The sequence below is a fragment of the Astyanax mexicanus genome, chromosome 16 (genome assembly GCF_023375975.1).
Source record: "Astyanax mexicanus isolate ESR-SI-001 chromosome 16, AstMex3_surface, whole genome shotgun sequence".
In the NCBI taxonomy this organism is placed as follows: domain Eukaryota; kingdom Metazoa; phylum Chordata; class Actinopteri; order Characiformes; family Acestrorhamphidae; genus Astyanax; species Astyanax mexicanus.
The window spans coordinates 31,297,529-31,322,638 of record NC_064423.1 but is presented as its reverse complement, the minus strand read 5'-3'; the positions used below and the strand labels follow the sequence as shown (position 1 = coordinate 31,322,638).

At 36.5% G+C, this 25,110-nt stretch overlaps 1 protein-coding gene across 3 annotated transcripts; it reads left to right on the top strand.

The window, feature by feature from the left end:
- Positions 1-228: 228 nt before the first annotated feature.
- On the top strand, positions 229-24,495 carry slc29a1b (solute carrier family 29 member 1b). 3 transcript variants are annotated; one of them, XM_022669951.2, is made up of 13 exons: positions 229-301; positions 13,642-13,719; positions 13,852-13,933; positions 14,067-14,218; positions 14,857-14,996; positions 15,117-15,251; positions 16,389-16,486; positions 16,573-16,654; positions 17,568-17,641; positions 18,549-18,657; positions 18,822-18,907; positions 20,045-20,244; positions 21,388-24,495. In XM_022669951.2, the coding sequence occupies exons 2-13, from the start codon at positions 13,694-13,696 to the stop codon at positions 21,497-21,499; spliced, it is 1,296 nt and encodes a 431-aa protein (XP_022525672.1). In that variant the 5' UTR covers positions 229-301; positions 13,642-13,693; the 3' UTR covers positions 21,500-24,495. The 3 variants fall into 3 exon arrangements, with proteins under 3 accessions (XP_022525672.1, XP_022525671.1, XP_022525670.1); XM_022669950.2 differs by lacking the exon at positions 229-301 and adding an exon at positions 2,482-2,797; XM_022669949.2 differs by lacking the exon at positions 229-301 and adding an exon at positions 11,163-11,340.
- Positions 24,496-25,110: the final 615 nt, after the last annotated feature.

The following is a 25,110-nucleotide window of genomic DNA, read 5'->3' as shown; positions in this document are numbered from 1 at the left end:
TCTAATAATTAGTTTCTTCTAGATTGGGTAATTTTTGACATTGGCAAAATTTTCTTAAAAATTACAAATATATAATACATTCACAGCTTAATGATAAGACAATATTTCATTTTATCTAGTCATTAAATCTGTAGGCTCTCAGAGAGCTGAGGTAGCGATATATATAGTCTTTTTCCACCACTCCCTCGCTGCGATACTATAGCAAGAATTGATAAGTCCCCCAATGGTCTTTGAACCTCAGTGCTGTTGATCCACCTCTCTGAACAAAGTTTGAATACTCATGCACACGTTTCAACAGCAGGTATGTTTTAGCCCTTTTATATATTATATATCATATGTTTTTACCTTGTAATGTTTATAGGTACGTTTATACGTATGTTTATTGTAACAAGTTATACTTTAATACTATAATAATTCTGATCTCTTGTGTGTTATTCATCAAGATGAACCGTTAAACAAACAGAGTGAACAACCACTGGTGTTATGTAAGGCAGTTACATGTGAGCTTATTTGGGTTTCTTGGAATAATGAAGTGAAATTCTAAGGAAAAGCAGAGGAAAAACATGAAGTTTTAAGGAAAAACAACAACACAATATTGGTAAATTGTTAGCAAACTAAAGACATACCTCAGTAGATTTTCAGCACATTCATCCATAGAACAGTGGCTCTGATAAGCACACTAAAACACTAAAGAGTATTATCTTTATCAGACCAGTTAATCATTTCCATCGCTACCAATAAAACTAATCAATTTCACAATAAATAAATGCTTCTCATCGCATAGTGTAATCCTATCAAAACTGCAGTGGCATGCAGACATTTTGGTCGAAATATCTGTTAACAATCTGTGAATACTTAAATAAAATTGTAAGTATATAAAATAAAATAATTTACAAAAGGTATAAAGTTAAAAATGATGTTCATTTATGTAATGTTTTAGGCTAAATCTTCCCATTTTGTTTCCACTGCTCTTAGAGCTTAGGTTCATAGATAGAAAATGGTCTTTCAGTTCTTGTTTTGGAGTATATTCATATATTATTCTTTGTAAAAATCTCAACTTGACCTCAACTTGACCTGCACTATTCCTGTTATCTGCTATTTCTTTAATACATCAGAAACTGAGGAAATGCTTTGGTTTCTTCTTATAGCCTGTGGGCATAAATTATTATACATTAACCCATTAACATGGCTTGTCCTGTATTCAGGCCTCAGGTGTAGGTGACACAAAACACGTTTTTTTTTCTGCAGTAAAACAACATATTTACATCCTGAAAATTTGAGGGCTTTGAAATCTCTTACAGGACACTTCGAGAAGCTGACTGTTTTCTCTTGGCTTCACTTAACCCTTGTGTGGTGTTCATATTTTTTGTTACTCGTTTACTTTGTTACTTGTATTTAATTCAGCAAAATTAAGCAATTTTACATTAAAATGCTTTACACATGCTTGCTTCACCTAAATTGCAAGCAATATAAACAGCTTACATGGTTAATATTTACCCTTTACCTTTCTTATGTTACATTTCTTTCAAAAAGTGCTACTCTTTTTTTTATTAGTTTTTTAATAAAATGTAAAAGAAAATGAATTAAACTCAAGATATGAGTAGAAAATTTGTTTAGTTTCAAATTTACAAATGAAGCAATGTTTATTAGCCCTTGGCCAAACACACTGTATGTAATATAAATGTGTAGGGGGGAGGGTGTACAGTGTGTGTTTATCGAAAATGTGTTTTGATATATGTTTTTCACAAAAAATGAGCCAATGTCAAGTTACAAAAATTTTTTTTTAGTATCATTTGATGCAAAATGAAAACGGGGCCCACAGACCCGAACACCACACAAGGGTTAAAAAAATCAGATTAGTAACAGGAGTCAACCCAAATTCTGCATGTTTGAAAATAGACGTAAAAACTAGACAAACATAACAAAACTAAAGGTTTGGAAGACATGAATGGTTTGATTTGTATTCAGGAAAATATTAATTTTAAAATGAGGTTCAAGAAAGAGCTAATTCTTTGATTTTATTTATTTTATTTTGACGTTAGCAGATTTACTTTATTTTTTTTTTTTACAATTACAATTATGCTTTAAAGTAATGTTCCTTATCAAACATGAAAGATTTTTATGTAATGCTTGAATAGAAATCTTCAAGATTTAGTAGTGTAATATCAGGCAGAAAATTGACAGAAATTCTGACCTGTTATAAGGTTAATATAATATAGTTTAAAGTTACTTTTTAAAGTATATTCCTGACCTGTTAAGGGGTTAATATAATATAGTTTAAAGTCACTTTTCCCTGTTTATAAACCTGTAAGGAAAGGTCTGTAGTTCTTGTGCTGCAGTTGGAAGTACAATTACTTGATAAATGCTTGATAAAATACAAATACTGATTCAGAAGAACAGTCCTGCTGTGTTTAAATATTTGAAACAGTACCATGACGATCAAACCATGACGTTCCAAGTGATCCAGAGTATTTGCTCTGTGACACAAGCAGAACCTGCAGATAAACTTTGGCTCTTCAAAGAAAACAGGGAAACGTGACAGCTGCATGTGATTAAAGCAGCAGAACAGAGTCTTTCACCAGCCTTACTCAACACTGAAACTGCAGAGCCAGCTGGAGGACTTCTCCAACTGCAGTCTCAGATATCAGCAGACTTATGCAGCATGCAGCGGCTGAAAAACACATGCGGTGTTGTGGCTGAAACATATGACAGCAGTGACACGAAATGACAGCTCAGGAACAGAGCTGTCAGGATCAGTCAGAAGAAGTCGTGGCAGGTGGAGAACTGGATGGTTAAGGTAAGGCTGGTGTCGACTCTAGGAAGGGGTTTTGGAGTTTGGGGTTTGTGCAGCGAGGAAAGGGTCATTTGAGTTGAAGTGAAGTGGAAGTAGCAGGTTGCCAGTTGTTGTTAGGCAGATAAATGTAGCACTGTTCAAAAAATGTTGAGACGTATACAGCTCTGGAAAACATTAAGAGATCTGATTTTAATATTTATAGGTATATGTTTGAGTAAAATAAACAATGTTGTTTTATTCTATAAACTACGAACAACATTTCTCCCAGATTCCAAATATAAATATTGTCATTAAGAGCATTTATTTGCAGAAAATGAGAAATGTCTGGAATAACAAAAAAGATGCAGAGCTTTCAGAAATCAAATAATGCAAAGAAAACTCATTTTAAGTTCATATCTATAAAGTTTTAAGAGTTTAGAAATCAATATTTGTTGGAATAACCCTGATTTTTATTCACAGTTTTCATGCATCTTGGCATCATGTTCTCCTCCACCAGTCTTACACACTGCTTTTGGATAACTTTATGCTTGACACTCCTGTTGCAAAAATTCCCACAGTTCAGTTTGGTTTGATGGCTTGTGATCATCCATCTTCCTCTTGATTATATTTCAGAGGTTTTTAATTTGGTAAAATCAAAGAAACTCTTTTTTAAGTGGTCTCTTATTTGTTTCCAGAGCTGTATAATATTAGTCATTGTTAGGAGGCGTGGGCAATACTCTTGTGCTTTAAAGAACATAAAAAAGTTAACAAATGGCTGGATTAGTGTCATACCCATTCTATTCATTTCACTATTATTTGTATGGAGTGATCTTCTTGCTGTACCTGTGCTGTCACGTTTCTCTCATGTTCCTATCTGAAGATCCAAAGCTTGTCTGCAAGTTTGTGCATGTTTTGCCTGAGCCATGGAGCAAAGGCAGTCACGCACTCTGTAAGACCATGGTGTTTTACCCTTTCAACACCTGGTCACTTTATACAGTGTCCAACAAACAACAACACATTTTATTATATTTATTTATGAGACAACAGTATAGAAATGAAATTTTGCTATAACTCAGTAAGTTGTCAGTGTACAGGTTGTACTGTAGTATAGATTCACTGTCTTCTGAAAATAACTCAACACATATTCATTAATGTCTAAATAGCTGACAACACAAGTGAGTACACCGCCCAGTGAACATGTCCAAACTGTGTCCAATTGTGTTGTCTTTTGTTGGTGTCATGTGACATGTGGGTTGTTAGAGTTACAAAGTTCCAGGTGTGAATGGGGAACAAGACTGTTAAATTTGGTGCTTTGTGTACAATTCTCTTGTACCAGCCGCTGGACATTCAACATGGCACTTCATGGCAAAGAACTCTCTGTGGATGTAAAAAATATAATTGTTGCTCTCCACAAAGATGGCCTAGGCTAAAGGAAGATTGCTTACACACTAAAACTAAGATACAGCACGATGGCCAAGGTCATACAGGGGTACGAATATGATCACTCAGACCACATGCATTAAGCCACTTGTTTTAGCAGTGTAAATACATCCATCTACCCAAGACCCATTCAGTTCAACAACAGAAACTCCTACCAATACAATTAAACCACTAATAATACTTGCCGTGAAATAATATTTGCATTGCCTTCACTCACATCTCTACCAGACCTCTCTCAAAATTGTGTTTAGCTTGTGTGTGTTGAGTTCCAGTTGTTTACTCAGCTTTCAGACTAGAGACATCCCTGCTTGCTTCACCATCTTTCACTTTATTGTGAACCAAGTTGTGGTAGTGAGATCCGGTTCACAAAGAAACCTGTATGCCCATAATTATATAGCACTTACTCTCGTAACATCTCTAACAAACTAACTACTTCTAACCTCAATTTCTTCTTCATCTCCTTTTCTCCTCTAGCCTACTATTTTCCTCTGACCTCCTTTAGGCCCTTAAGCATCCTTTAGCATTATTTTAAGTCGCTTTGGACAAAAGCGTCTGCCAAATGTAATGTAATGTAATGTAATGAGGTGATGAGCTGCTGTCTAGTATCAACAACACCTTATTATTATAATATCACTGTGGTCTTTTACAGCATTGCTAGCTTTAACTAGTGATTTTCTGTAGTGTTCTTGTTAGTGTATGTTAAGGTATGGGAATATAAAATATATAATATATATATATTTTCATGGGATTGTCACATGTACTGAACTCTCTTTATTCAACTATATCCTGATATTAAGATATTAGAGATTATTAAGGTTTTGATCTTTTTTTTTATAATTCTTCATTATTCTAAAATCTAGAGTCAACAAATTGAAAAATTGGAATGTTAGATTATTTTTTCTAACCTGTGAAATATAAAATTATCACTTAATTGTAATGTATTAATACACATTTCCCCAGGATATGAACCATCAACAGATGGTAACTGAAAGTGACTAAGTGACTCAATGGTTGTTCACTGGAAAGTGCTTTGCTATGCACTATCTGTGTTTTGGTTGTTTGTTTAAAGGGATAAGCTGGAATGCTGACAAATGTAAAAGAACACTGAGGAATTTACTGGCAAAAACAGAAAAACAAAAGACAGTTCTGGTCAGAGTGCAGTTAGGGTTGTGTTGCCATTCTTATCTAAGGAATGCAGATTTCCTAAGCCTAACTCAAACCCCCTAAATATATTTAGCTTAAAGTGTTAAAGCGTTAAAGTGTTAAAGCTGAGTGACAAATCCTGCTAAACACCGTCAGTGACTGTCAGAGAGCAAGCTGTGGAGTTATACACTGCCTGGCCAAAAAAAAAAAAATCGCCACAAAAAAGGTCACATACTCTAATATTTGGCTGGAGCATCTTAGGCTTTGATTGAAGCTCTTATTCACTGTGGCATTGATTTAATAAGCTTCTGCAATGTTACAAGATTTATTTCAATCCAGTGTTGCATTAATTTCTCACCAAGATCTTGCAGCAGCATTGATAATGGTAGAGTCTGACCACTGCACAAAGCAGCTCTTCTCCATCCAGCACATCCCAAAGACTCTCAATGAGGTTAAGGTCTGGACTCTGTGGTGAACTCTCTCAATCCATGTGTGAAAATAATGATCTCATGCTCCCTGAATCACTCTTTCACAATTCCAGCCCCATGAATCCTGACATTATCATCTTGGAATATGCCCGTGGCATCAGGGAAGAAAAAATCCACTGATGGAGTAACCTGGTCAATAATCAGTATATTCAGGTAGTCAACTGACCTCATTCTTTCAGCACATACTGTTGCTGAACCTAGACCTGACCAACTGCAGCATCAACCCCACATCATTTACTTACTTAAATCCAGGTGGTGACTTTTTGTTTTGGCCAGGTAGTGTATCTATATATAAAACCATATTTTGTAGTCATGCTGACCCATGGTTCTGACTATGATTTAAATATACTTAGGTAACATGTAAACATACTACTTCATGTATGTAACCCCGTATTTTAAATATGCTTACAGTAAAATTATAATATGTTTAATGAGTACAATTAATTACAACTGTATTACTATTATACACCAGGTATATTAGAAATGTACTAAGAATTGATGTTAAATATATTTACATCAGAGTACAAATATGCTTCTTGTTCCTGTCTTTTTTAAGTAGCACACTTCTCGTATACTTCATTGAGTATAAAAATATATTTTAATTTACTGTACTACAATTTTTAGCGCGTTATAAACTCACTTAAAATATTCTAAATTTAGTAATTTAATTTATTTTCTAAAAAGTTACATAATACAATGTAGTTTAAGTGAACAACTATATCAGATGTTTTAGCCCACTTTGCTAAATGTACAAATGTACAAAAATATATTTGGAAATAAGTATTTTAGAAGCATATTGAATTACAATAAACTAAAAGTATACTTCATAGTAGTCTATTTATTTAAAATACACTATATTGTACTTTTTTAAAAAGTATGATCAAAGTTTCCTTTTAAACATTTGATAAAAGCATTATATTAATGTACTTTTAATATATTTTAGGTAAGTAGATAAATCTGCAATGCTAAAATCACTATTACAAACTGTACAGCAGCCAATACTTTCATTGTTTTTAACTTTTACCAGACATGGATATACTTTAGAGTAGTGAAAGGGGAAATACGTTTTGATGGAAGCCATGATGCTCCTGAATGCAACCCATCCAGGAAGGAAAACACTGCCCGCCCACACTAAAAACTGATTGGCTGACTCACAGACTCTTTACAAAAAAACAGGTCAATCAGAAGCCTCTGTTTTGCATACACTTAATGAATATGCACATGAGGGGAGAGGTTTTTTCTTTCTCTCGCTCTCTTTCACACTTGCGATTGTAGAAAAAAGTCAGTGGGCCACTCATTCTAGATTCAGGGAGATTTTATCAGGCTTGCGGGCATCAGGGAGCCGTTATTGATATGTGGTAGACTCCCGCAACTTCCAGGAAACTTGTCAAGTCTGACTACGACCAGGCACTACTATTGCTACCATTCACATCAACACCTGAAGCCCATTAAATCACCTCTCAAGAAGACATAATCTGATGAACATGCAATGATTACTCAGCTCCCCTCCCCTCAATGGCCTGTATTGTGTTAATTCCTTTACTTTTACATGACAAGATCACCTCTTACAAGATGGACTTGACTAATTCCAACCTGTATCCAAGGCTTAATAATAAGTAACTGTATGAGTTTTACTGAGTCATTTCTAAGTTATGTACGTGTCAACAGATTGCGGCAGGTCTAATTGGTGTTTTATATACAATTCTATTATATCGGCCGCTATATATTCAACATAGCACCTCATTGCAAAGAACTCTCTGAGGATGTGAGAATAAAATTGTATTTCTTCACAAAGATGCCCTAGGCTATAAGAAGATTGCTAACACCCTAAAACTGAGATACAGCATGATGGCCATGGTCATGCAACGCTTTTTAAATAAGAGATATGAATACGATCATTCAGACTTATGTAAGTGTGCACTAGATGCTTAAACCTGCCGGCAGATTGCGGCCCATTAGTAGGAGCAATACTACGCCCTGGGCTAGTCTTCTCACTGGGAGGCCTTGCTATTCGCAGCAATACCTCACTACTGAGTAAATCAGTTGAGTAAATCAAGCTAAATCAAGACCCATAATGCCTAAACAATAGACAGGAGACAGAGTAAACAGGGGTGAGCGGGGGTGTCTGGGCAGACTTCCTCCTCTGTCTTCTCCGTTTTTGAAAGGGATAACAGGCGAGAGCAAACCTTCAATTCTTTTGTGCTTGTAACAATGGCTTTTGCAGGATGTAGCTTCATGGATTTCCCTGTCCTTAGATAACACACTGTTTCTGTGTGGGATTTCCAGATGTTCGTAGTCCTCTTTGCTTAATCTGATGTGCAGACTTGATTTTCCTTCTGATAATATTCCATTTTTTAAATTTATTTTTAATTTCTTTTATTTTATTTCTTTTTTTTTATGCCATTTTCCAATCAATTTACAAGGCTAATTACCCAACCCACTCACTAGGACTCCCCCTATAACTAGTGATGCCCCAACACACAGGAGGGTGAAGACTAGCACATGATACATGTACTACCTCAGATACATGTGAAGCCAGCTATCACATCTTTTCAAACTGCTGCTGATGCAGCATTACCAATAGCATCACAGTGCGCTTGGAGGACAGCGCAGCGACTCGGTTCTGATACATCAGCTCACAGACGCATTGTGCTGATCGACATCACCCTAGGAGTGATGTTGTGAGAGAGAGCCATCTACCCACCCAGAGAGAGAGCAATGACAATTGTGCTCTCTCAGGGCTCCGGCAGCTGATGGCAAGCTGCATGAACAGGATTTGAACTGACAATCTCCTGATCATATTGGCAGCGCTTAGCCTGCTGGACCACTCGAGCCCTATAATATTAAAATTTTTATATATATTTTAGCTGTTTTCTTTTTTCTTTTTTAAACAATATCATAACTTATACACACACACGGTCCAGTCAGAAAATTTTGACTACATCCTTGTTTCTACACTCACTGGATACTATGGACACTATGCTGTTCTACAATTACAAACTGTATTCCTGATATTATTTGGGAGGTGGTGTCTCAGTGTGTTAGTGTGTGTTGTTCAGGTTTGAAAGAATCAGACACAGCAGTGCTGCTGGAGTTTTTAAACATCTCTGTAACTGCAGGACTGTAAAATACAGCACCAATTAGAAACATCCAGTCTGCAGTGTCCCGTATTTAATAAGGGTAAGATGTTAATGTAAACCTTTTTGTCAGCAAAGATTCATAACTCAGCACAGTACACACCCTGCTCCACTCACATGTTTAAAGAACATGAAAGTGCTTATAATAATTGCTGTTTCCTCTTTTTTGTGGTGGAACAATGGAAATAATCAAGGTGCTGACGTTCCTTTGTGATATTCATGGTCTATCACCTGATAATATAAAGATTTTGCTCCAAAAAAGGTTTTCATGAAAGTGTAGAATAAAAAAAAACACGTAGGAACTAAAATATCTGTTGACTTTACGTTAAAAGAATTAAATGCACCAGTATCTTCAACATGGAGAAAAATCATTTGACTATTTGATGTTTTATTGAGTTTTTATGGTTTTATATATACAGCTCTGGAAAAAAAAAACACTTTAAAATTCTAAGTTTCTTTGAATTTACCAAAGTGCAACCCTCTGGAACATAATCAAGAGGAAGATGGATGATCACAAGCCATCAAACCAAGCTGAACTGCTTGCATTTTTGCACCAGGAGTGGCATAAAGTTATCCAAAAGCAGTGTGTAAGACTGGTGGAGGAGAACATGCCAAGATGCATGAAAACTGTGATTAAAAAGCAGGGTTATTCCACCAAATATTGATTTCTGAACTTGAATATAAACTTGTTTTCTTTGCATTATTTGAGATCTGAAAGCTCTGCATCTTTTTTGTTATTTCAGCCATTTCTCATTTTCTGAAAATAAATGCTCAAAATGGCAATATTTTTATTTGGAATTTGGGAGAAATGTTGTCCGTAGTTCATAGAATAAAACAATAATTTTACTCAAACATATATCTATAAACAGCTAAATCAGAGAAGTGGTCTCTTTTTTTTCAGAGCTGTATATATATATAGCGGTGATTGGAACATTGGAACATACATTTAAATAGGACAGTTTATTTACACAAGCTTTACTTTATTTTATTACAAGGGAAAACAAATATTTTTATGATTTTTCCACAAAAACAAAATGAACATCTTCAGTATTCCAGAAATGCATAATTTGTTTGGCTATAAAATCAAAATCAAGAACCCTCAAAAACTGTGAAAATTCCCTAATTTGCTTAGTTCCTTTGTGAAACATTGCATTTTGAGCTTGTAGAGTAGATTATCCTTAACCTGCAAAAGCAAAAAAAATACAGATAAAAGATAAAATAGGATGGCTTTGATGTTTTTTAAAGCTCCAGTTGAATGAATGTCTCTGAATGCCTTTACTCTTCCCTCTTTAAATCAGATTAGTGAAAGCAGGGCAATCATAGAGAGCATCACTGATCTTTAGCATGTAGACACAAAGAGTAATTTCACCCCTGATGGCCCATGGGAGTCCTATTCATATTTAAGCTCTTTAAATCACACTGCAGGTCACTGTTGGGGTTTTTGGTTTTAAGGGAACCATCAGAGATAAAAACGAAAAAAGAAACGAAAAATAAATTTTGACTTTAAAGTAGTTCACATAGTTACATTAAGTTTTTGCACAAAAAATATAAATAATCTAAATCTTTATATATAACTACATGCAGTATGCACTGTATTATTATAATCAAACAAAAGTTTAATATCTTCAAATGATAACTTAAGTAAAATACTTTCCTAAATTTTTAATGGAAATCAATATAAAACTATTTGATTACAAGTAGTTTTGAAGCATTTCTATTGGTTTGTTCATCATGGAGTCTTAAGCAATGTGAAGAACAACTGATAGATTCACATTATGTCAAAAAATGAAAAATAAAAGTGAACATTTTTGGACCAGTGATGATAAAACCCAATTTATAATTTATTATGTATATTATTATTTATAAACTCATTTATTGATGTTTTTACTTGTTTATAAAGTCAGTTCATGTAGTTATACTGCAGTTGTATTATTCTATTGATGGATCATTTTGATAGGTATTCTCATTTAACAATCCAATATAACAGTTTCTCTCAAGTAAAACAATTTTAAATGAAATCAATTAAATGAAATCCCATAATATTCTTGCAACAACCTCAAAATACATATGTTTCCCGCCGAGTCTCAGTCCTGGCTGTAGTTTTAAGGGTTTTGGTGGGTTTGTTTGGTTGGGGGTGCAGAAGGTGCAGGCACTGAGATAAAGCACTTCTCTCATTATCAGCTTTAATCACACAGCTGGGAGGGAGGAGTCTGCTGCTGATTCTGAGAACTGACACTGTGGACTGAGATGCGTGAGGAACTCTATATATTGGGGGTAGTTTTCCAACAAGGAGAGAAATGAGATTCTGACCTAGAGAAGCCCATGGACTTATAGGATCAGTGTGTGCAGTCTGTTTATAGTGAGTATTACTTCATATCTGATGCACTGGAACTGTGTTTTATGTCTTATTTCTAAAGCTGTTTCAGAAACTGTAGCTCATTTTATAGAATAATTTATATAGAATTGTATACGTTCAGTTTACACACTATATAAATTATCTGAAAAAGTGATCTGAAAACAGTACCACTTCTTAATTTACTTATTTAACTAAGTCTTACTTTACAGAATGAGCTGTTCTGTTGTGTTAATTAATAATTTAAAATTGACTTAACAATGAACAATTATTACTTTCTTAGCCAAATTAACGTATTTATCATTTCATTTATTCAGCCCTTCCAAAAAATATCAACCATAAATCAACCATTTCTACCTTTTGAGAGAAACATATTTTATGTTCTACAGTAAAGTGTCTTCCAGAGTGAAGAAAAACTATTTTTTTCTTTTTTATTGTATTTTTTTACATGGAAAAAATTGTTTAAAAAAGTGGTAATTTGTCAAAAAATGTTCCATTAATTAGCATAGAAATAGTAATACAACTGGATTGACATAATTTAGAAATGTATAATAGACACATAATATATAAAACTATGGGTAGGCAATATAACAATATTTTATCATATTGTGATAAATTGTGATATTGTGATTTACAGCATATTTTCTATTAAATTAAAGGACACTGCACACATTATTTTACAAAGATATATTACGAAGAGTATAATCACTTTTGTTTAATTGGATGAAGCTCCGCACCTTTTATAATATACAAATCTATTCTGTAGAATCTTCTGCTTATTGATGTATTTTGCTTGTATACCAAAATATTGCAATAAGTATTGTGTATTTTGAAAATGTCTTAAAACATCTTAATTTTTCATGATAGCACATGATACTAATGTGTAATACATAAAACATATGTATAAACATATAAGCCCACAAATTGTGGCTTTTCTTGGTCGTGAAATGAAATTTTAACAAAATAAAAAATAACAGCTGCCAGATTTACAATATGAGATTATAAGTGAATAAATATGATTTATTAGCTGTGTAAGCTGCTAATTTTACATTGCCTAGAGCAGCAATTCTCAAACTTTTTATCTGGAAGCCCCTGTGTGGATGGCCAGCCTCACTGTGGCCACCGACCCCCACCCTACTCTGGGTAAAATACTAAAAACTGCAGGCTTTTTAATGTTTCCCTGTAATTCTTTATTAGCAGGTACCATTTTTTGGCTAAATCAGATAATAATGGACAAAAGTAAAAATTTTACATAGAAGAGATACAACATTTTAGGAATTGTCTAGACAACTTAAAACAGAAAAGTTACCTGAGCATTAGCTAATTAGCATTTAACTAATTCTTACAATTTAATATTAGATTACCTGGTTATTTTTAGCAAATTGAGTAGATTTTTTTATCAGGGGACAGTTTGTGAGACTAAATGGTTCTCCTACAGCATTAAGGTGCTAATGTGATTTTTAGAGTCAAACTCCAGTGTAAAATGGAATTTAGTTGTAGTAAAACATGATAAAAAAGTACTTACCTTTGATGAATAGCACACCTCCGTTCTCCCACAACGTTCCGAGATTCAGAAATTTTAACAGTTTGTCCAAAACACCCTTCAGACTGGGTGAGACAGGGCATAATTTGCCCCGATAAATCGCTTTTTTCACCATTATCCAGCTCAAAGTAGCCCCACACCTCCTTGCTAGAATCTGGAGAGTCCTGACATTTAAAACAAGGCATTAATAACTTAAAAAGAGCACAAGAAGCTTATTAAAAAACACTGTTTACATCCCATAATGCTAGCTTGTAAGCAGGCTATGTGGAATCTATGTATATATATATATGTGTGTGTGTGTGCAATAAAAGGCAGGGTATTTTAGAAGTTCAGGACATTTTAGGAGTAAACAGAAACTACAGTAAACAAAAAAAGTCACTGGCTGGTTTAATGTGCTAATATAACAAGTGTATAACAGTGTAAACATGGGTTGACCATTGTGTGCACTGATGGTAACTCCCTGTTCTTCTTCTCCTTCTTCTTCTTCTTCTTCTTCTTCTTCTTCTTCTTCTTCTTCTTCTTCTTCTTCTTCTTCTTCTTCTTCTTCTTCTTCTTCTTCTCCTCCTTCTTCTCCTTCTTCTTCTTCTTCTTCTTCTTCTTCTTCTTCTTCTTCTTCTTCTTCTTCTTCTTCTTCTTCTTCTCCTCCTTCTTCTTCTTCTTCTTCTTCTTCTTCTTCTTCTCCTCCTCCTCCTTCTTCTCCTTCTTCTTCTTCTTCTTCTTCTTCTTCTTCTTCTTCTTCTTCTTCTTCTTCTTCTATCCTTAAGGCTTATGAAAGCATCGACAAGCAAAGGACACCACAGCCTTTGATCCACCAAAATGGCCACGCAGGAACCCAGCGATAAGTAAGTTAAATACATTATCATCTGAAACATCTTCATCAGGGCAGCTTCTGGTATCACTGACTGTCTAGCTTGGATCTATTGAAGTTCTATTTTATGATTTTGTGATGTTGAGATCTTGTGTAATCTCACCAGATATAAAGCCGTGTGGCTGATTTTCTTCATGCTTGGACTGGGGACATTACTGCCATGGAATTTCTTCATGACTGCAACAATGGTACTGAGCTGACCTTTTTTTTTTTTTTTTTTAGAACTTTTCCTTTTACTGTATAAGAGATGCTCCAAATACAGTGTCCTTCTTGTCATATCTTTTTTTGATGATCTTTTATCTTCTCTGCACACGCCTGCAGTATTTTACCAGCCGTCTGGGAGACAACACAACAGCTGAGGCTACTGAAGACAACAGGAGTGTCCTGCAGGCCAAGTTCAACAATGTGATGACACTGTGTGCTATGATCCCTCTATTAGTCTTCTCATATCTCAACTCCTTCCTGATACAGAGGTAAGTCCAAGTAGCTTTCACTTATCTAAAGCTCTAAGGTCATTAATATGCAGGATTGAAGAATGGTTGGATTGGTGGATAAATGGGATAAATGGAGTTAAATGACAAGTTATTATGATCTGCGTTTTTATTCTGTGAAGCGCCAGCAGCTCAAGTGAACAGCAATGTTATTTTATTCTTTATTTTGTTAAAATTTATTCTTTCCTGTTTATTGTTGAGGTAAAAGCGTGGTTTTTACAGTGCTCCTGCATAGCTAAGATAGGATTGGGCAGTTGTCATGGTTTTAATCAGTCAGTGGTGCACCTGTGTTTTTTACAGCCAAGACAGAAACACGCCATGTATTTACTTGAACACACCTCCCTTCCCTTCGGCATATATTCCTAAACTCTGACACTATTTTAATGGAGCAGATGTGAGGGGGTGTAAGATAGCAACTAGCAATAGGGTGCAGCAGATACTGGATTGATGGAGCTCCATTTAACCAAACAGCTCTACGGTCCAATGGGGTGTTATGGTCTTGTAGACGACATTTGCCATTGAGTGTGATATCTCACTGAACTTACCTTTGATTGTCAATGATTTTCTATGGAAGTACACCCTAGTTAATACCCTAACCCTTGCCCTTATTCTCCTAACAGAATCTCTCAGAAGCTAAGGATCATGGGTAGTTTGGTCGCCATCCTGCTGGTGTTTTTGGTCACTGCTATTCTGGTAAAAGTTTCCATGGAGCCACTGCCCTTTTTTGTGACCACAATGTTAAAAATTGTCATCATTAACAGTGAGTATGGCTTCAATCGATTGTCGAAAGTTATTTAATCAGATATTAAAAATATATAAAAAAATTATACATTATGTGACTGACAGTGTTTTTACTTGTATATCTGCTCATCTCTTCTAGCGTTTGGAGCTGTGCTGCAGGGAAGTCTCTTTGGCATGGCTGGAACATTGCCGGCTTCCTACACAACACCGATCATGAGTGGGCAGGGACTGGCTGGCACCTTTGCTGCTTTTTCTATGATCTGCGCCATTGCAAGTAAGATCATATCTAAATCAGGGGTCGGCAATTAAGTTTGGCAGCAGGTCAGACATTTTCCAAGCCATAATGTGGCGTGCCACAAAATAAATTCTGTTTTGAAAAAGGGAGTGTAATGGGATGGAGTGCTACAGACTAGTAGCTCTCCAGCCCAGAGGGTTGTTGAACCGTGGGCAGCCTATTGCCTATTGGAGCTAGAATTCTATCCCATGACGTTTGGCATGTACTATGGAACCTACAGAATGCTGCACTGACCTGCAGGACAGGCATTTAGAGACTCCTGCATTGAATGTGGGTGTGATTTTTAAGGAATCATCATTATCACCTACTGTGCTGTCAACCGTGGGTGATAATGCCCAGTACACATGTGATACTTTGGATTGAGGAAAGTTAAATGTCAACAAAACTTAGGAAATATAATATGCCATCCATCTGGCATATTATATTTATTATATATCAAACATCTGAGGCTCAAATTCCGATCATTTATGTCGTAAATGATGCCTCGTGTTGAGCGACATCACCCTTTGGAGTGATGAAGGGATAGAGCACCATCTACCCATCCAAAGAGAGCAAAATCAATTGTGCTCTCTCAGAGGTCCGGCAAGCTGCATGACCGGGATTCAAACAATTCAGCAATCCGTAATTCAGCAATCTCCTGATCATAGTGGTAGAGCTTAGACCGCTGGACCACTCGAGGCCCAGTGTTTAATCTCAATCACAGAATATCAATTTATAACAATTTATACACGTGTGGAAGTTCCCAGTGCAGCAGTTGTTTTCTTAATTCCTCTTCTTCTGCAGTGTGAATCATTTATAGTAAAAAAAAAAAACTATGACAGATGTACAACTTTACCTATATTTACTGAGCACTGAACATTTTAAACTAATTTTTTTAAATTATTTTAGCTGGTTCTGAATGGATTGTTTCATCAAAAATGTCTTTGTTTAGTCTTTTCACTTATTTTTCCGCACACCAAAATAACTTTTTTGCCATAATCAGCTAAATCATTTCAGTTGCCAAATATGTGGTGCGTCCCCAATATGTATGAATGTTATGAGATTGTAGATGTTCCCAAGTCTTCCATATGTTTCCACTTAATGTTCAGTGATGTTCATGATCTCTTTCTTCCTCAGGTGGCTCTGCTTTAACAGACAGTGCTTTTGGCTATTTCATCACAGCCTGTGCTGTAATAGGTCTTGCCATTGTTGCTTACATCGCTCTTCCCAAACTGGTGAGTATAAAACCAGTAGCTTCCATCAAATTAATTGCTCCAGCACTCATTTGATCAGTAAAGAACCACTATCTTCCTTCTGGTAGGAATTTTACCAGTACTACGTTGACAAAATCCAGAGCAGTCCTGCACAAGATGAAGAGAACAAAATGGACTTGCTGAAAAAAGGTAAGACACTTTTCTTTTGTTTGCTTAAACTGTCCAACATACAGCCCTGGAAAAAATAAGAGACCAATTAAAATGATGAGTTTCTATGATTTTACCAAATTGAAAACCTCTGGAATATAATCAAGAGGAAGATGGAGGATCACAAGCCATCAAGCCAAGCTGAACTGCTTGAATTTTTGCACCAGGAGTGACATAAAGTTATCCAAAAGCAGTGTGAGAACTGTGATTAAAGTTATTCCACCAAATGTTGATTTCTGAACTCTTAAAGCTTTATGAATATGAACTTGTTTTATTTACATTTTTTGAAGTTGAAAGCTCTGCATCTTTTTTGTTAGTTCAGCCATTTCTCATTTTCTGCGAATAAATGCTCTAAATGACAATATTTTTATATGGAATTTGGGAGAAATGTTGTCTGTAGTTTATAGAATAAAAAACAATGTTTATTTTTACTCAAAATGTTTATTTTAGCAAAATCAGAGAAACTGATTCAGAAAGTGGTCTCTTATGTTTTTTCCAGAGCCGTATACACTATATAGACAAATGTATTGGGACCCCTGCTTATAATTCATTGTTTCTTCTAAATATTAGGTTTTTAACGGTATTTAAAAGAGTTTATCCAGGCAAGGATGCCAATTGCCAATGGGTCTATTCTATTGGCAGTACTTCAAGACTGGACACACTATTTCTTTTATGTATTTGCACATCTGCATCAGCAATTGGGGCAATTTATTCACAACCTGAATTCATTTGTTAGCAGGGTTAGGTTAAAAGACAAGGATTGGCTTTCATTGAAAAATCTCCATGTAAAATGCTGTGTAAGGTTTAATTCCAGATTGAGAAACTGCTTCATTATTTATCTCTACTACTGTCCACTGATTTAAGTCTGATTTGTGATGTTTCAAACTCACTTCAGAGGAGAACAAGCCAGGAACAAGCTCTGCTGAGGAGGCTAAGAAGAATCCGTCCATGGTAGACATCTTCAAAAAGGTACTATGCTTAGGTTTGGATGTACTGTATAAGATTAATCATGTCTATTCCTAACCATAACCCTATAGTTATTAGTTTCAGAATGAGATTCCATCCATTAGTTCACTTTTAGAGGCTCTGTAATAGAGAAAAGCAACCACAACCATAGCTATGTTTCAAAGGTGTGTTTCAAGGTGGGCTGAATGTTTCAGCTGGTTCACAAAAAAGTGAAGGACCCTTCATATACAGGCAAGAAATGCAGCTGATGTTTAAGGCAATTTTCTAGCCCTCAGTTACCCACAATTGAAAGTACATGATTTTTTTTTTCAAAATTGGTGAAATAATAGCGCTTTAAAAATTGAGCAATAAGCATTTGTTATTTTAAAATGTTGTTTTTAAACTATGATCGGGAGATAGCTGATTTGAATCCTGGTCATGTAGCTTGCCATCAGCTGCCAGAGCCCTGAGAGAGCATGATTGGCCTTGCTCTCTCTCTGGGTGGGTAGATGGAGCTCTCTACCCACATCACTCCAAAGGGTGATATCGATCAACACAAGGCATCTGTGAGCTGATTTATCAGAACCGAGTCGCTGCACTTTTCCCTGAGTGCGCTGTGATGCTACTGGGTAATTCTGCATCAGCAGCAGTTTGAAAAGAGGCGGAGTCTGACTTCACATGTGTTAGTCTTCAGCCTCCTGGGGTTGGGGCATTACTAGTGATAGGGGGAGTTCTAATGACTTGAAAATTGGGGAGAAAATAAAATACAAATTACAGGAAAAAAATATTTTTAAGGATGTAATTCCTTTCTGTGAAGGTTCAAACTTCAACCTTGTGTTTTAAAGTAAAGTAAGTGTACACTTGTCTAACTCAGCTCTTCTTTATGTCCTTCTCTGTGTGTGTGTGTGTGTGTGTGTGTGTGTGTGTGTAGATATGGGTGATGGCCTTATCTGTGTGTTTCTGCTTCACCATCACTATCGGCACGTTTCCTGCGGTCACTGCAGATGTTAAATCCACCATTGCTAATGGAGGAGCCTGGGGTAAGCTGCAATAAGAGTGTGTGTATGAGTGGCTATGGGTTGTTTTATGTTTTAAATGTATTTAATGGTAACAGTCAGTGAATGTCTGTGGTATTTCTTACAGTTATCTTAAATGTGATAACATATTGATGAGTGAATTCTCTGTTCTCCATCAATTATCTCAGAGATGTATTTCATTCCCGTATCCTGTTTCCTGCTCTTTAATCTGTGTGACTGGGCCGGCAGGAGCTTGACCGCTGTGTGTATGTGGGTAAGTAACAAAGTAATTAACACACTTTTCTTTCTGATTTAGAAAGTGATGGTGCACTGTTCCACTGTGCAGCATTGCTTCCACAAATCCGTTTAAGGGAAGATTCATAACAAGGGAAAATTTGTCACAAAAGCTGAAGTACTCTACAGAACAGGTAGACATACCAAATGAGATTATAAGCTGTTTTAGACAAATGATGTCAGAAAAAAATCATTAATGTCATGAAAAAAAAACTGTTTTCCAGACAATGATTAAGCCTAGTTTCGGACTACACAGCATCTTGGATGGAGATTTTCCTTTGAAAAAAAAGGATTTATTGAATTTTAAAAACTGAAACAAATTGAAACACAAAAAACATGAAACCTGACTGACGTTAGATGTACAACCACTGACAAATAACACAGGAACATGGAGGACTATTTAAACACACAGAAGGGCAGAGTAAAACAAGAAACGGGTAACAAGGGGGCGGAGCCAAAGGATTAACACAGGACACGTGCATAGGAAGGTAAAATAAACAGGGACAGACCAGAGAGATGCAAAAAAATTGACAAAAGAACGTGACAAATGCAATCAGATCCTCACAGCCATGCTCCAACATTTCGTAGAAAGCCTTTCCAGGGCAGTAGAGACAGTTACTCAGTTAAAGGCAGGAATACCTCTTATTAATAACTTTTTATTACATTTCAGAAGAAAAAATGATGAGCAATGGTACCAATGCCTTTTTACATGTAGTCTATAATTCGATTATGACTATAATTCTAGCCCTGACTATGCCAGGGCTTCTGCTTTTATGAGATGTACTGAGATGTGAAATATGGACCAACCCTTCTGCTCATAAATACCTCCCACTCCTCTCCACTGGAGCTGACTGACTGGACCTTTCACCCATTGAGATTGCAGCTCACACTGATATACCTTTGAAACCGGTTGCAAAGGGCGTGCTCACAAGCCAATTAATCGTTTATCTAATACGCTTGATTCGAAGGTCCAGCAAGACCATAAAATAAAGCAGGCTCTCAAATTCAGAAGCTCAGGTCAGATCAGAACTATGCTTTAAAAAAAAAGAAAAAAAAGCATTTCTTGTTCTTGTAAAATGTGCTATTCACTGCCCCTCTTCCTGTGATCTTCTCTCAGCCGGGGAAGGACAGTAAGCTGTTGCCGGTGCTGCTCCTGGCCCGCGTGGTGTTTGTTCCTCTCTTCATGCTGTGTAATGTTCAGCCACGCTACAACATGCCCGTGTTCTTTGAACATGACGCCTGGTTCATCATCTTCATGATCGGCTTCGGATTCTCTAACGGATATCTGGCCAGTCTCTGCATGTGCTTCGGCCCCAAGTAAGCTCAAGTCCAGTCATCTGTAACTTTATTACTACAGAATATTATACAACATTATTAGAGAATATTATAGGAATGTTAAGAAACTTTTTTTAACCAAAAAGGTACCAACACCAGCAGATGACATGACTCTCCAAACCGTTAGTAAACATAACTGAGTGTGCCAACTCCTGCTGGAAAATGAAATCCACATCTCCATAAAAGTTGTCAGCAGTGCTGTAAGATTTTGTAGGGAAACTCTGCACTGACTTTGGACTTGATATAACACAGTGGATCAACACCAGCAGATGACATGTCTCTCCAAACCATCTTTTGCCATCAGTAAATTTTGCATTTTATTTGTAAATTAAGGGAGCAGAGTCTGGAGGAAGAGTGGAGAGACACACAGTCCAAGCTGCTTGATGTCTAGTGTAAAGTTCCTACAATCAGTGATGGTTTGGAGAGACATGTCATCTGCTGGTGTTGATCCACTGTGTTCTATCAAGTTATATCAAAGTCAGTGCTGTGTTTTTTTTACTGCAGAATTTTACAGCCCTTTATTCTTCCCTCTGCTGACATCTTTTAAGGAGATGTGGATTTCATTTTCCAGCAGGACTTGGCACACTGCCCACACTGACAACAGTACCAATTGGTCTTATGTAATATTCTAATTTTCTGAGACACTGATTTTTGGGTTTTCATTGGCTGAAAGGCATAATCATCAGTAAATCAACAGTAAAAATAATAAACGCTTAAAATAGATCACACGGTGTGTAATACATCTATATAATATATGAGTTAAACTTATTAAAATGAATTACTAACATTCAGTAACGTTTTACTGATATTCTATTTTTTTCTGATGCACTAGTATACATTATATAACATAAAATGTAATCCTACACATATTAGCAGAACCCTTGGAGTGCTTTCTTACTTTCTCTATACTCTCTATACTCAACATGAATCATGAATCAGGCCTAAAATGAAAGAGGGAAGTTGTTGGAAAATGCAGAAATGTCATGTAGAACTGAAATTCTTTTGTCAGAGAGCCACAAGCAGATTCTTTACTTTTTAAAAAGCGTTTTTAAAAAGGCTTTGGATGGAGGACTAAAATAAAACAAAATGTGACTTCTAATTTCTTTTTTTCTTCTGTCTGTTAAGGAAAGTGGCGATGAATGAGGCAGAGACAGCCGGAGCGGTCATGGCCTTCTTCCTGTCTCTAGGTCTGGCTTTGGGGGCCTCCTTCTCCTTCCTGTTTCGAGGGGTCATTTAAGGACGGCCAGTTCTCATCAAGGGAAACACAAACACTCATCTTTTACTGAAGCGCCTGCATCTGCGCCGAAACAAACCCGAGTACCTGCAGTGTTTATACATCACCTTCCAGAAAAGAGCTCTACTGATGGGTTTATGGATCAGTGGGACTCAAGCAGTGATACTGAAGATGGATTAGCTTGTGGTTCTGTTTCATTAACACAGATTAAGCCTAGTCTTGGACTAAACTGCAGTGCTAAAGTAGTTTTCCTATAGAAAAGCTGTTTAGTCCAGGTTTAGGCTGAAGCTGACAGTATATTTCAAATGAAAATTATATTTTAGGCCAAAATGAGTCAATCATGAGCCAATATAGGTTCCAACTATGACTGGCTTAATTGGCTGAGTTGTTTTTTTTTTAAACAGTGGCTTGCAAAAGTATTCATACCCCTTTAACTTTTTTACATTTTGTCACCTTACAACCTCAAACTTTTTAATAAAATGTTTATAGAGATTTTAAGTGATGGACAACACAAAGTAGCACATTATTGTGAAGTGAAATGCAATTGATACATTGTTTTCTATTTTTTTTTATCAAATAAAAATCTAAAAAAAAAAGTGTGACGTGCAAAAGTATTCAGCCCCCTTTACTCTGACCCCCTAAATAAAATCCATTCTGCCTTCAAAAGTCACTGAATAAATTAATAGAGATAATCCAGCTGTGTGTAATTTAGGGTGTACTCACACTAGGCAATCCGAACCGTGCCCGGGCACGGTTACCTCCCAAAGCACGGTTCGTTTGGCTAGTGTGATCGCTCCGAACCGCTGAACCGTGCCCGCTTGGAGAGGTGGGCCCGAGCACGGTTCACTTGGGCACGGATCAAGATGACGTCAGTGATGCGACGCTACTGTAAACGGAGGACGTTTTATACACAATTCTGCGTATAATATTTTTGAAAAGGGTTCTAAAGAGCACCATAATGGTTAGTGTTACCCATAATAAATTAGGACTACTATCTACAAGTCCTAAACAACAAACACATTTTATTATTACTTGAGTTTTATGTTTCGCTCCTTTGGTCACTATTTATGTATATAGCAAGTACGTCTCTTACCTTACAGATGAACGTGAATTGTAGTCCGCGAGTAAAGCTGCAAATTTCTCCCTGGACGTCTGCTGCTTGTGTAAAAACCTTCTTACACGTGCAGCACGATTAGCAGTAAATCGCTGTGTTGCACAATCAATGAATCTCTGGTTCAGTTGCGTATTTGCACGCCCAAAACGACTCCAGATAAACAAAAACAACAGTACAATCCTGAACTCCATTGTTTTGCGCGCGCATACTGTTCTTCAAAACAAAAGTCACCTGTTGATGACGAAAGCGTGCTCGGGCACGGATCGTTTAGCGCAGTGTGAGTGCAGGCCTGCGGGGGAGTGGGGAGGGGGCCGAACCGTGCTCCGGCACGATTCAACCAAACCGGGCCTAGTGTGAGTACACCCTTAGTCTCAGTTTAAATACAGCTGTTCTGTATCGACCTCAGTGGTTTGTTAGAGAACACTCGTGAACAAACAGCATCATGAAGACCAAGGAACTCACCAGAGAGGTCAGAGATAAAGTTGTGGAGAAGTTTAAAGCAGGGTTAGGTTATAAAAACATATCCCAAGCTTTAAGCTTAATCCATCATCCACAAATAGAGAAAGAATTCTATAACGGTCACAACAAACCTACCAAGACATGGCCATCCATCCAAACTGACAGATCGAGCAAGGAGAGCACTGGTTAGAGAAGCAGCCAAGAGGCCCATGGTCACTCTGGAGGAGCTGCAGAAATCCACAGCTCAGGTGGAAGAATCTGTCAGGCAAGACAGAACAACTATAAGTCGTGAACTCCACAAATCTGGCCTTTATGGAAGAGTGGCAAGAAGAAAGCCACTTCTGAAAGAAAAACACAAGAAGTGCTGTTTGTACAACAAACATGTGGAAGAAGGTTCTGTGGTCAGATAAGAGCAAAGTTAAACTTTTTGGCCTAAATACAAAAAAGTGCTTTGTGTGGAAACATGGTAGTAAAATATATCGTTCTACTAAGTATTGATATAGGGGGAATGAATACCTTTGCACATCACACTTTTCAGATTTTTTTTATTTGTATTGAAAACCATGTATCATTTTCATTCCACTTCACACATGCAATACTTTGTGTTGGTTTGTCAATTAAAATCTCAATAAAATACATTTAAGTTTGTGCTTGTGAGGTTTAAGGGGTATAAATACTTTTGCAAGCCACTGTATTTGAAGCAAACTGCCAGCTATAGTCGAAATCTGAAAAATGGCCCGGAACTGTTTCTGAACATTCAGAAGGTCAGAAACGTGTTTATTGGACAAAAAGGACAAATCAGGGTTTAGAGATCTACAGTTTGCTCACTGTAATCCAAAAACCTTGCATATCCAACTTTGAAGAAAAAAAAACATTTCATTGCAGCATTTCAATTGGCTGACTCATTTTAAAATCTTGACTCAGTTTAAAGGACAATTCCCAGATTCACCTCGTCATTGTGTGGAACAGCAAAAATGGAGATACAAGGTTTTTGTCCACCAGCAACACTATTTCCTTTACACTGGGCACTCAGGACATGATGGTCAATAATGCTGCATCACTCAGAGCATGAGCTGCATAGCAGTCAGTCATAGAAATATACAGTTTTTATATGTATTTAACCTTTTCTAATGCTGATTTATCACAGCATCAGCCTTTAGTTTCTTTACATGAACAGTGTTGTTCGTACAGCAGCACAGCATTATACTATAATCAATATTATATTTAGTGTTTTAGTCTTTATAGTGTTTTCAGTTCTGAAAAAATGCACTTTCTATGAAGGTGTCATTTATGTTATGTAGCATTCTAGCATTACAATCCTTTAATAACTGAAGTAAAATGTGAATAAATTCGCACAATTAAAGCATTCATACTTAAAGGTCATATAATGCCTTATGATAAAGTTTGTAATAAAAAGAGAAAGATACTTCATTGCATTTCATTGAGTTTTTTTTTCAGTGTTTTTATTTCAGGATAATGTAGAGGTAACTCTCTTTTATCTCCCAAACTCAGATCACTTAAATCAGCCACTGGGTAATAAGTTTGGGTGTTTTCACAGCTGCTCTTTTTAAACCGTTTCACTTTTACCCAGGGTGTGATTTGATTGGGAAGGTGTGAACACAATAATCACACTCGAATCAAAAACTACCACACCAAGATCTTTGAGAAGAAGGAAAAGGTCTCAGTCCCCCGACCACCCCCCCCCCCCCCCCCTGTTTGGGACCCAATGATCTAAGCTAAACGGCTCTGCAAGTGTAGAGCTTAGTCTGGTGGTATATTATCCTGATAATTACTATAGCTATGAACTAATGCCATTTTTGTCTTTGTCACATTTTGCATAAAAAGAACTGGTGTACATAGTGTACACTGCCTGGCCAAAAGGAAAAAAAAAGTCTCCACCTGGATTTAAGTACGTAAATGATGTGGGGTTGATGCTGCAGTTGGTCTGCAGGTCTTGGTTCAGCAACAGTATGTGCTGAAAGAATGAGGTCAGCTGACTACCTGAATATACTGAATATAGACCAGGTTATTCCATCAATGG